At 44.3% G+C, this 13,429-nt stretch overlaps 1 protein-coding gene across 1 annotated transcript; it reads right to left on the reverse strand.

Annotated features, from left to right (window-relative positions):
- Positions 1-6,239: 6,239 nt before the first annotated feature.
- LOC308165553 (BTB/POZ domain-containing protein 1-like) lies at positions 6,240-13,159 on the reverse strand (the record flags this gene model as incomplete). Its single annotated transcript, XM_080539701.1, has 8 exons — positions 6,240-7,672; positions 9,674-9,820; positions 9,953-10,040; positions 10,327-10,456; positions 10,786-10,983; positions 11,527-11,632; positions 11,887-12,043; positions 12,729-13,159. The coding sequence occupies 8 exons, from the start codon at positions 13,157-13,159 to the stop codon at positions 7,514-7,516; spliced, it is 1,416 nt and encodes a 471-aa protein (XP_080395827.1). The 3' UTR covers positions 6,240-7,513.
- Between the last annotated feature and the right edge of the window lie 270 nt (positions 13,160-13,429).

A 13,429-nucleotide genomic window follows, 5' to 3' on the forward strand; every position in this document is an offset into this window, starting at 1 on the left:
GCGAGAGACTGCGGGGAGCCTGGCCGGGGTCAAGGCGACCCTCCTGGAGACCGCCAACGCCACCAGGGAGGCAGAGGACCACATCAAGGCCCTGCAGAAAGAGGCCCTGGAGGACAAGCTGGCGGCAGCTGAGAAGGCTCAGGTGCTTGACAGGGAGGTGGAGGAAAGCAGACAGAGAGAGAGAGACCTCAAAAGAAAAGTCCATGTTATGGAGCAGGAGAAGAGGAGTCTTGTCTGTGACAACTCCGACCTGGAGAAGGAGAAGAGCCAGGCCCTCGCTGCCCAGCGAGAGACTGAGGGGAGCCTGGCCGGGGTCACCTCCACAGCCTCGGTCACACAGCCTCAGAGGGATGCTAGTGGGAAGAAGAAGAAAGGGAAATTCAGGAAATTCTGTTCAATGGTGAAGCGCAAGGTAAAACAGAAATATACAGTGAATTTATAAGAGAGCCACATTCCACATAATTACACATTAAGGAAATGTAATGTAAAGGTAAAGTCTTACCAGTTTATCGTAAAACAACAGACAAGCTATGCATTGTTGTTGTAGAAATACTGGGGTTTTAAGAGATATGTTCTGTCATTGATTCTTCTTCTGTAACAACTGATATAGTGCAAGAGGACCAACCAGGCTGGTGTCCAGCCTCCAGCCCCAGGACAGGAAGACATCAATGATGGTGTCCAGCCTCCTGCTGAAGGACAGAAGGACATCAAGGTAGGTGTCCAGCCTCCAGCCCCAGGACAGGAGGGCATCGAGGTTGCCCACGACGATGGACACAGCAGAGGTAAGTCAACATGTAGAACACATAGACCAAGGACATACTAACCAAACTAATGAAGTATTCTATTCTGTAGCTAAGGCCTGGTGAAGCTCATATGAACTCTCTCTCCTCTCTCTAGCGGCCAGCCCAGTGACAGCTGAGACGCCGCCTTGTGAGGAGAGCGGAGCTTCAAAGAAACAGAAGCGTTCCCGCCTCCAGAGGATGCTCACATCTGTGAAGAGCCTTGGGCTGCTGAGCTGCGGTCCAGGCAGACGGCCTCCGTCTCCCCAGTAACCGTCTTCACGACGATGGACACAGCAGAGGTAAGTCAACACATAGAACACATAGACCAAGGACATACTAACTAAACTAATAAAGTATTCTATTCTGTAGCTATAGGCCTGGTGAAGCTCATATGAACTCTCTCTCCTGTCTCTAGCGCCCGTCCTCCAGAGGACGCTCACAACTGCAAACAGCCTTGGCCGGAGCTGCTGTCCACCGTGAATAAAAAATAATTTGGATTGCATTCCTTTTGCTTGTGCATTTTTCATATCTTATGAACTTGTTATGCTGAAGATTGTGTAACTAGATAAGTGATCTTAAATATCATAGCTAGAAGCAACTGCGATTACAGCAACAAATATAGTAGCTAAGCATGTTTACAGCTATGCCTGAGGCAATATCCCAATAGAAATGTAATCATAACAAGAATCATATACAAGAATCATATACAAGAATCATAACAAGAATCATGTACAAGACATATAATGAATCATTAGAAATATACATGAGCTAGAAATGGTAGGCCTACTGAATAAAGATGGTCATCCATTCTCCCTCCCTCCCTCCCTCCCTGATACTAAACAACAAAGTAATTACTATTAAAGTGTTTATTACTATACATGTATTAACTTTAACTTTATGAAGCAGTTTAATTGGAGTTGTGTTAGCCACATAAAGAAAATACATATCTAGAACTGAATTATGAAGGTTACTATGGGATTAGGTTAGACTAGAGAGAGAAGGGATGAGGATTGTGTTACAAGCAATATCCCCCTACCTGGTCGTACCCTTAAATGTCCACTAGATGGCAGGCATGTATCAGCATAAAGCAGGGGTCTACAACCTTTTTTCATCTGAGAGCTACTTTGAAAAAATGTAAGTGGCCGAGAGCTACTCATATCTTATTACTTACATTCATTCACATAACGAATTATTTTGTCTTTTTGTCTCTTTCCAAAAATATTGTGCATGTGTGTAATAAGTGTGTTGACTCATTCCTACCCTTAGTGAGATGACTGTCACTGCATGGAGTCTACTACAGTTGTGTATGCTGGAGTGTATCCACTTAGGTTCACTCTTATAGAGTCATTTAAATGGTCATCTGTCAGGCTTGTTCAGAATGTAGATTTCATTACATTCATATCAGAAAAAGCTGATTCGCAAACGTATGTAGACAAATAAAGCAAATACTTTCAGGGCTGCTTGGTGAATATTCTTATAGTTGTCTGGGTCTACCAGGCTCCAGAAATGTTGTGAATGTTGTTGCGATTGTAGCTGGACATTATTCTGGAGATTTAACCTATCTGCTCTCAGTGTTTCCCCTAGGTTTGCTGCCTTGGGGGGGTGGCATGGACTGTGGCATGGAACCCCCCCCCCCCCCCCCCCCCCCCCTCGGTGATGATAACTCAGCATTAAGGGTTGGTTGGGGGTAAGACCCTGCGACATACCAGCGTCATGTCCAGGGGGTGTACTTGTACATCAAGCCGCCTCACGCTACAGAAACAGGAAAATCCTGCCCTATGGGCCATTAGGCTCGAGAACCATCGGTTCACAAGGCTACTCTCTCTCCTTCTCTCCCTCTCTATCCTCCTCTCTCCCTCTTTTGCTGTCAACCAAAAGGCAAACATAACGGTGCCGCATCAATATGCCGACGGACCGTTGTGCCGACAGCCCTCCCTGCATGTGAATGCTCTCCGCTTCTCTGTTACGGTACATGTGGGAAAACTAGGGTTAGGGTTAGGTGCTACGTCGACTTGGTACATGCTGGCATGTCTAACCCTAACCCTAATCCTATCCCTAACCCTAACCCTACCCCTAACCCCAACCCTACCCCTAACCCTAACCCCAACCCTAACCTTAACCGTAGCACCCTAGCACCTAACCCTAACCCTAACCCTAACCCTAGTTTTCCCACATGTACCGTCTTGTCAGCTCTCGCAGAAATCCGCTAATAAACTGTCGGCATCGTGGTCCGTCGGCACAGCGGGTGGCCCCCAACATAACAACCAGAGTATTTATAATCTAATAAGAGGTATAAATTGATCCATATCAATTTATAACATTATTATAATTGAATATTGGATTGCTGTGGGCAATGCAGTCAGATAATGTCATTTTGACTTTACTCTCACCTGAAAAAAAATCGTATGTCCATCTATAAAAAACAGACATTTCCAATGCTTCAATCCACTGTCCATGTACTGTAAATATGCCATTATGGTATTACCATGAAACCCAATTCTAGCAGAATAAGAAAGATTGTATATCTACTTTAAGTAAAATAATAAAGTGCATCCAGTTAGCTCTTTAGCTGGCAAGTGTGCAGCAGACTAGCTCATCTAATCACCTCTGAGCTAGCTAGTTAGAACAGGAGACGAAAGGAGACCAGAGGGAGAGAGAGGCAGAGAGAGAGAGAGAGAGAGAGAGAGTACCCGTTCCCAGAGTCCCGTCTGTCTGAGCTCCCCCCCCCTCCCCGGGTGGCACCCACCCCCCCCCCCCCACCTGCCCTCCTCCATCATGACCACCAGAGGAAGCAGTCGCCCCAACGGCACGCTGCCCCAGACCAAGATCTGCCAGTTCAAACTCGTGCTTCTGGGGGACATGGCTGTGGGCAAGTCCAGCTTGGTTCTGCGCTTCGTCAAGGGCCAGTTCGACGAGTTCCAGGAGACCACCATCGGAGGTAAGGGGGAGGAGGGGTTTGGTTTGGTTTGTTTATTTGGATCCACTATTAGATACAGCAAATATGCAGTAGCTATTCTTCCTGGGGTCCTCATACCATACTTTCAAACTATTTTTCATCTTAAACACTTAAATACAGACAATACACTTCCATAACATTCATACATACATACATTAGCTCTATTATTTACATTTAACCACTACGCCAGCCAGACCGCTGTGATGACAGCAATGCAAGTTGAGACAATTACTTTTTTTTTACACTCTTTTCTTTATTGATCTATCGATCTATCTATCACACTTTCAAAATATCAAGTTATCTATCACACAATCAAACTGTCTATCGATCGATCACACTTTTGTCGCGACCAGGCTAATTATATCTGACTCAGAAGGAGCTCAACCAAGCAGCGAATTATTTGAGCCACATTGATGGCACCGAACGCAAGCTAACATTTTCGAGGCTTAGAACTTTATCGAGCTTCGTGGAATACCCCCCTGGTGTTAGGAAAGAAAAAAACACAAAAAAAAAACACAAGAAGGGAAGGAGCTGGTTTACATAAATAAAGGCTATGTACACTATCCACTATACTATACTGTACAGATAGACGACTAGGGTTGTCATATTGCACATAGTGTTATTGCACATTCATTTAAAGTGTCGCAGTTTGCAGGCTTGAAATGTACATATTTGTGCCTCAGCACTACACCTGATTTTTTCAAACCTCACAATCAAACAACCCAGACACAAAATCATTAATTGGTCTCAACATAGTTTTATTGCCAAAAGCTAAAAATATACATTCCTACTAATTTCAGCTAATAACAGTCGTTAAATTGTACTCTTTACGCGACATGCTTAGCGAACAGGGTAACATAACTTACTAGCATGTCCCATTGGCCTACCCCTAACCCTAACCCCAACCCTAACCTTAACCGTAGCACCCTAGCACCTAACCCTAACCCTAACCCTAACCCTAGTTTTCCCACATGTACCGTCTTGTCAGCTCTCGCAGAAATCCGCTAATAAACTGTCGGCATCGTGGTCCGTCGGCACAGCGGGTGGCCCCCAACATAACAACCAGAGTATTTATAATCTAATAAGAGGTATAAATTGATCCATATCAATTTATAACATTATTATAATTGAATATTGGATTGCTGTGGGCAATGCAGTCAGATAATGTCATTTTGACTTTACTCTCACCTGAAAAAAAATCGTATGTCCATCTATAAAAAACAGACATTTCCAATGCTTCAATCCACTGTCCATGTACTGTAAATATGCCATTATGGTATTACCATGAAACCCAATTCTAGCAGAATAAGAAAGATTGTATATCTACTTTAAGTAAAATAATAAAGTGCATCCAGTTAGCTCTTTAGCTGGCAAGTGTGCAGCAGACTAGCTCATCTAATCACCTCTGAGCTAGCTAGTTAGAACAGGAGACGAAAGGAGACCAGAGGGAGAGAGAGGCAGAGAGAGAGAGAGAGAGAGAGAGAGTACCCGTTCCCAGAGTCCCGTCTGTCTGAGCTCCCCCCCCCTCCCCGGGTGGCACCCACCCCCCCCCCCCCCACCTGCCCTCCTCCATCATGACCACCAGAGGAAGCAGTCGCCCCAACGGCACGCTGCCCCAGACCAAGATCTGCCAGTTCAAACTCGTGCTTCTGGGGGACATGGCTGTGGGCAAGTCCAGCTTGGTTCTGCGCTTCGTCAAGGGCCAGTTCGACGAGTTCCAGGAGACCACCATCGGAGGTAAGGGGGAGGAGGGGTTTGGTTTGGTTTGTTTATTTGGATCCACTATTAGATACAGCAAATATGCAGTAGCTATTCTTCCTGGGGTCCTCATACCATACTTTCAAACTATTTTTCATCTTAAACACTTAAATACAGACAATACACTTCCATAACATTCATACATACATACATTAGCTCTATTATTTACATTTAACCACTACGCCAGCCAGACCGCTGTGATGACAGCAATGCAAGTTGAGACAATTACTTTTTTTTTACACTCTTTTCTTTATTGATCTATCGATCTATCTATCACACTTTCAAAATATCAAGTTATCTATCACACAATCAAACTGTCTATCGATCGATCACACTTTTGTCGCGACCAGGCTAATTATATCTGACTCAGAAGGAGCTCAACCAAGCAGCGAATTATTTGAGCCACATTGATGGCACCGAACGCAAGCTAACATTTTCGAGGCTTAGAACTTTATCGAGCTTCGTGGAATACCCCCCTGGTGTTAGGAAAGAAAAAAACACAAAAAAAAACACAAGAAGGGAAGGAGCTGGTTTACATAAATAAAGGCTATGTACACTATCCACTATACTATACTGTACAGATAGACGACTAGGGTTGTCATATTGCACATAGTGTTATTGCACATTCATTTAAAGTGTCGCAGTTTGCAGGCTTGAAATGTACATATTTGTGCCTCAGCACTACACCTGATTTTTTCAAACCTCACAATCAAACAACCCAGACACAAAATCATTAATTGGTCTCAACATAGTTTTATTGCCAAAAGCTAAAAATATACATTCCTACTAATTTCAGCTAATAACAGTCGTTAAATTGTACTCTTTACGCGACATGCTTAGCGAACAGGGTAACATAACTTACTAGCATGTCCCATTGGCAAACTTTCACATTTGTACAAATACTCATCACTATGCAAAAAAATCTAATTTATTTTTAAAAGACACCTGTTGAGAGAAATGATATGTAGTGCACAATAATGGTGGATCTGTGACACCCCTCCTGTTGTCAGCAAACTCATAGGGAAATGACGATGGGCTTCCTGCAGCTTTGCACAACCAAACTAAAGCGGGGTACACACATAAGGAATTTCAAAATCTTAACAGAAATCTTAACTGAGACAGACCCCACACATGAAGAAACTAAATCTTGGATTTGAACAGCCTTGATCGTGTTGTGTGTGGTGTGCGCCAATTTCCCCATTTCAGCACCCCACAGACATAAAGATTTTCGTTACGACAGACTCCAAACTCTCTAGTCTCGTTCCCCACGCTTCTTGATTGGCGAGCAGGGTTGCCAGATGGGAATGACATTTTCCACCCTAACCACAGTCTAAAACCGCTAATTTTACCAAACAATCTGGCAACCCTATGGTTTCTGGTCGGAAGTATTGAACGCATTTCACATTTACGATTGCCGGCCACGCCCATTTTCCGAGCAGGTTGCCGGGAGAGTTGATTGCACAATTGAAGAGAATTGACTCTTAACACACCTCACACCACAGGATTTTGTTATTGGAAAATGTTAAGATCCATCTGATTACCGGGCGTTTTCTGTCGTTTTCAGACATCCGAAAATCGGCCAAAAAATCCTTATGTGTGTACCCCGCATAAGCCCCTGCGGTGGTTCCCTGATGAAGGTAAAGGTAACAGAAAGCCAGTAGGATATTATCAAACATTTATAACTGATATAATATACCAAACAGCCTTTTATTCACATGTATGAAACAGGCACACACAGACACAGGCACACACAGGCACACACAGGCACGCACAGACACGCACACGCACGCACACACACACACAGACACAGACACACACACACAGACACACAACATGAGATCCCACATCAGCTGAGGAGGCCTGAACTTAGTTTCCAAAAGTCTTTGTATCCGTTCCTGATGGCGAGGCACTTTCCTTGTCGTCGTGTGATCTCTCCAGCATTCGTTGGTGCACCCCTGCCTGGCCGTGCCTGGTTTGGGCGTGGCCTGGTGTGGGCGTGGCCTGGTGTTTGTGCTCTCTAGGTGTAGTAGATGATCTCAGGTATCTGGCCGTCCTCCACCGAGGTGCCATTGTTATTCCCAGGTGAGCTAAAGAAGAAGAAGGTCGTCTTGGTTCCTGTCGCTGACTCCTGGGAGACTTTCTTTAAGCCCCTAGTGCCGTAGTGGGAGTCTGGACCCTGAGAGACAGACAGACAGGTTAGGATGTGGATTATTTGGTCATTAACCTTGTCCCTATCTGGTCACACAGGTGTGATTGGTGGAGCTTCAGTAGAGCAACACTGGATATACCCTCCAGGGCCGTAGCCAGGGCCCAGTTGTTTTAATCTGGATCAGAATGATCCCGGTTCTTTTTTGCTATCCAGGATCAGATCAAGCTGGCGGATTTCCCCATATACAACTCAAAATCAGCCAGATAGATCTGATACTGGATAGCAAAAACTAAATCTGGATCATTCGGAATAAATGAAAGTTTCTGAACAACTGGGCCCAGGACACATGTTTTACTGAGGTCATGCACAACCCGTGGAAGGGTTCAGGGTTCATTTCACAGATGTTTTTCCAGTTGACAGGCCAGACTGGTCGATAACAAGATGAACAAAGTTCTCAACGTAAATATTTCACAATATTACTTGCATTTTGCTACAAGGTTAGTTTGCCAGGTAAATATGACACGTCTCAAATTAACTCCTGTCTTTCTGTTCATACAATCACCCTGAACAGACTGCACAGGACAAAGCTGAATCTAATCTAATTTCACCCCAAGGTTAACAAATGTGTGGTGGCCTGGGAAAACCCGTCGGATGTCGCTGGCGTTCGTTCGTGGTAAAGAGCAAATATAGATGGAAATCGCGATTTTGGCGATTTTGATATTATGTGGTATTCTAGTACTTTGAACTCCATACTCCATTTGAACTCTTATGGTGAATAAACATTTTAAGAAAACAAAAGAGAAAGTACTTATTTTGATGTTTTTGTGGCGGGTAGTTTGCTAGCGAAACAACATCACGTTGAACGTGTCTCATTCTCAGTTAAGCAACGCACGCACACATGAGCGAAAGGAGAGACGATACTTCCACCTGTGTTATTGCCAGTTTACTGATGCTCACAATAAGCATAAAGTAATAAAATCTTAACTAGAAGACACACAAATGGATCTGTCCCTCGCATACCGACGAGGCGAGCAGACTACCACCGCATCACAAGCAGACAAACGAGACCGGCCGATCTGCATAGGCTCCTCCCCCGACCCGGAGGAGAAAGGGGAGGATTTCTCCCCTTTCACTTTTTTTGACATGCTACATTAAAATGCTCATAACCTTTTAAAATAAAGGGCTATCTCAGTCATTCAACCAGTTATGAATAGCTGAGAACTTCTAATTTATGGAAATATTAAAAAATGAAAATGTCAAAATGCCACCATGTGAAGGGTTTTCCCAGGCCACCACACAAATATTATGCAGGCAAAATATTTCTATATTATAAGTTATGACTTTATTTAGTACTTTTTGTGTATTTAGTCTACATTAACAGAGCTGCCTGTCCCCAAAAGTTAAGATCTATGAAATCAGGGAATACAGATCTGTATAATATGGAATATGTATATCTCATTATGACAACAAAATACAGAGGTCATGACGTGGGTGTCCTCAATGGTACTCATGGCCCTGATCCATTCAATGATATGCCTGACCAAAACAAAACTATACTGTTAACATCATTTTATTCAGTGTATGCCTAATCATCTAATATGCTGTTTATTTTGCATGGTGAGCTGCTGTAGTATCAGAGGCCAAGCTCAACAAGATAATTAAATGTAAAAGATACATTTGACATGAATGTACAGTATACTCAGCACTCGAGTTGAGGGGGGATGGCATCCCCCCTGAAATAAAAATGGTAAAAAATCATCCCTCTTCTAAAACTCCCTTTCCATCCCTTATGTCATTTTATCAATGAACGTGGTATTACTGCTATTTCAACATTTAGTTTCGTAAGCATATTGAGTAAAATACTGTGGGCGAGGGGGCACGCACACATGCAATGACATTTTACCAAGTCACTGATGCTGTGGGGATGCTAAAATTGTCCCCATATGATAAAATCCACCATCCCCCCTGATTTTCTTTTACAACTTGAGTACTGAGTATACAGTAAAACACTACTAGGTGTAAACATACCTTTAAGGTAGCACAAGCAGTGTAGCTAACATTGGGTAAAATCTCCACCGGCTCCTTGAACATCACTCTGAATGTATTGGCTGTTCCGTCACAGCTGAAGCCTGTATCGTTCTGTCCAAGCGTTACGCTTTTGTCACTCTCAATGATCTAAAAAAATAAATAAAACCCCAAACAGAACAATAACGTTTTTACAAATACAGAAAATTCTCTTGAGTGAATTTTCAATACTAATTCCAACCAAGAGAAAATACATTCCAATCATGGAATACGTGTATATACCTGTATGTTGACCTGATAATCTGTGGGCCCGTGTATCGAACCGTACAGTCCAAACCCAACTATCGATATTCTTCTATTTACATTGAATCTATTAAAAATAAAATTGTGAGAGACTCTATTAGAAACACCAACATAGCCATTAAAACACCACAAGTGCTCTAGCATTCCCTGTAGTATTGCTACACATCTGTGTTATTTCTGTGAGACCAAAGTGAAAGCTAGAGAAGTGTGTCATGTTTGTAGCTTTTATCATGTGTATTATTTTTTTCTACCTGAAAAATAACATTTGCAAGCTTTGCACACAGGTGCCGATCCAGGTCTAGCTCTGAACCTAACCCCTGTGGCGGGGGGGAGACAGGTAAACACAAGCTCACCTAATTCTGTCACTGGTGCCACTGTATCCCCAGCGACTTTCAACCTGCTGGAACCTATTAATGCAGCATTCCTTTCCCCTGAGACAACACCGTGGCCTGTCAATGTAGTCTACCCGCGGTTTGGGGTTTACTGTAAAGTGTAAAAACAGATTTACCACCTCCCGATCGAACAATATTCCAGACTGGGCAGGCCCTGTTGCACAAGAAAGAATATCAAACTGGTTTCTATGGTTGGGTTCTTTGTACACAGACACACAAACACATGAAGGCATTCATAACATGTTTAATATAAACTATAAACACAAGAATGTATATTTTTAAGTATGAGCTTTATGAAAGTTGTAACAGAAAAAGTTATTATATACTTAAAAAGTTGTATTATTTATAGTCTAGCAGCTGTTTTCACAGATTATGTTGCTGTGTGTTGCTGTGTTGCTTCTCAGACAGAGCCATGCTCACCTGCAGCGAACTCCTCTACGGTCATCAGGGGGAAGCGGATGAGGGTGAGGGCTTTGCCCAGAACCCTCTGTTTGTTCTCCGACGTCAGGGGAAGCTGTTGTCTGTAACACTCTGCATCCGCCCAGCGCACCACTGCGCCGAACAGACGGTTCTCCCGGATCCCAAGAGTATCTCTCTCCAGTACCGCACATAGGGTGTCTGCACGCACACACACACACACAGACACAGACACACACACACACACACACACACACACACACACACACACACAGTCATATGTGAACTTACATAACATATTTCTTGTAACTGTGACTTTGCAGGATCTTTGCAGGAAGCCAAAGTGAATCACTTGACCCACCATTTGGGGGAACACTACATTAGGCTAACCAACACAATCAAGCCATCAAACCAATAACTGTATCTACTACCTGTATTATGTGTACAAAGGCTGGGCTGAGCTGGCAGTTACTCTGCATTTTAAAACAATGGTGTTCAGCCAGTGTTAAAACCCCAAATCCATCATGCTTAGACAACAGGTAGAGGGGGATGTGGTGGCCTAGTGGATAGTGAGTTGGACTTGTGATCAGGTCACGACTTCAAATCCCACATGGGAACACCACCACTAGTGTGCCCTTGAGTAAGGCACTTAGCCTTAAGTTACTCCAGGGAGACTGTCCCTGTGATCTCTGTTCAATGGTTAAAATGCATGTAAAAATGTTTTCAAGATGGACGTTCCCATACCTAGGTCAATGTCAGTGAAGCCTTCTGCGTTGATGGCGTCAGCTGTGCTTTTGTCTATCGTGTCCAAGCAGAGGCTGGCGAGCTGCGGCTCGTCAAACAACCTGGCCTGTAAGGAAAGAGGACAGATCACAATAGGACCGGGCAGCAAGTCGTCTGTTCAAGCACCGTGCACTATATTGATGTTGGGAATTTCCATTTGATGAAGCATTCGTTGTTTATTCAACTGTATGAATTGAAACCAGATATATGCCATGAAACGAGATAGCCATTGAGCCATTTGGGTATTTCCAAAAGCTCCGTGTTTTAAGCTCAACACTGCTCTCTCCACTACAGGGGTGAGGCCTAGTTGTTGGTGAGTACCTGAGTGAGGAGCATGAATGCGTTGTCGGCTCTGAGGTGTTTGGTGAGGAACTCTACACACTGGGCCTCCAGGGCCGGGACGGCATATTTCTTAGCCGTGTACAGAGTCGTCATCACCGTCTCTGGACCAATGTGCACCTCGTCAGAGTACAGGAACCTGCACACACGCCAACACAGTGTCAGTGTTCAAGAAGGCAAATACACAGGTGGATTTTCCCATGAAATATCCGTTCAATAATTCACATCATTTCTTCATTTTGACATACATTTTAATGTAAGACACAGCTAACAGCCTGACACACAACACTCCCTGGCAAAAATGTAGACGTACTTAGGGATTGACAAGCCAGGGGCCTCATTTTAACCAATTCACACATGATGCAACTGAATTGTGGTCTGTGTACAGTGTGTTGGAATAATTCTGACTAACAAACACTTCTGTACAGAGAATCACAATGACTTTATTCGCCGAGTAGTTTTCACATACAAGGAATTTGCTGTGGTTGTTGCTGCATAAAGACAACATAAGAATAAGAATGAAAAGCAAGTCGTGAGCTTAGAGCTATAAGGTTCTAACTCCGTTTAGGGCAGTTCAGAGATATTGAGCGTCAAAGTTTTCACATTCCATTATGTTTTGTGAGATGGAACCTTTGTATTTTATGAATTACTAACTCAAAAATGTCAACATTTTAAAAATAACACCACACAGGCATTAATAAACACCTAATGGATCAGATTGTGTAAAAAAAACTCAATTTTGACAAAAATTGAGATAGAACCTTATAATTCTAACGTCACGAAGTAGTACAAAATCCACGCGTGATTATGCATGCTTAGTGTACCTCAGCAGAGCCAGGAAGGCTGCGGGCTCCACGTCGGGCAGCTCTATCTCGGCCGAGGTGGTGGCCATGCCCCCGTTGAACATGGCGTCGAACACGGCGCTGCCGGCGGCCAGGACGAACCTGTGCGCCGGGATCCTCTGGGCCGATCTGCCTTTACCCACGATGAACCGGACGTCGCTGAGCAGCTCGTTGTTGAAGAGGAAGGCGAAGCGCTCCTTCACGGAGCTCTTCGTGGCCTGCCAGTTGTACATGGGCTCCCGGTGGAGGCCCCCCGACGGGGGGGAGATCGGCGGAGCCGCCGCGGCGATGGGCGCGTTGGAAGCCAACCCGAGTTGGTTCCTTCCACCTCCGGAATGGGCGAAGTTGGACGCTTGTCCTTCCAGATTGAGATTGGATGGTCCTCCACCACCACCACCACCACCTGACGCCATCGCGTGGATACCGTTATGATGTACTCTATCGACGTCTATAACGGATGATGATGAAACATGTCAAATGGACATGATCGCCGTCTGTTGCGAGTTTTCGACCGGAGCGTTAACGGGCCGTCGTTTGTTCCGTTGTTTACTTGCTCGCTTGCGCTCTAGAAATGACGCACACTTCCGTGGTTGACGTCTTCCTGTTGTGCCCCACTCGGTCCTTTCCAGTTTCCCCCACTAGGGGGCAGTGGTATACATAAATCAATCAATCACGCGTTGTTG

This window comes from Nansenia antarctica, assembly GCF_963989245.1.
Source record: "Nansenia antarctica genome assembly, chromosome: 9".
NCBI classification, from domain to species: Eukaryota; Metazoa; Chordata; class Actinopteri; order Argentiniformes; family Microstomatidae; genus Nansenia; species Nansenia antarctica.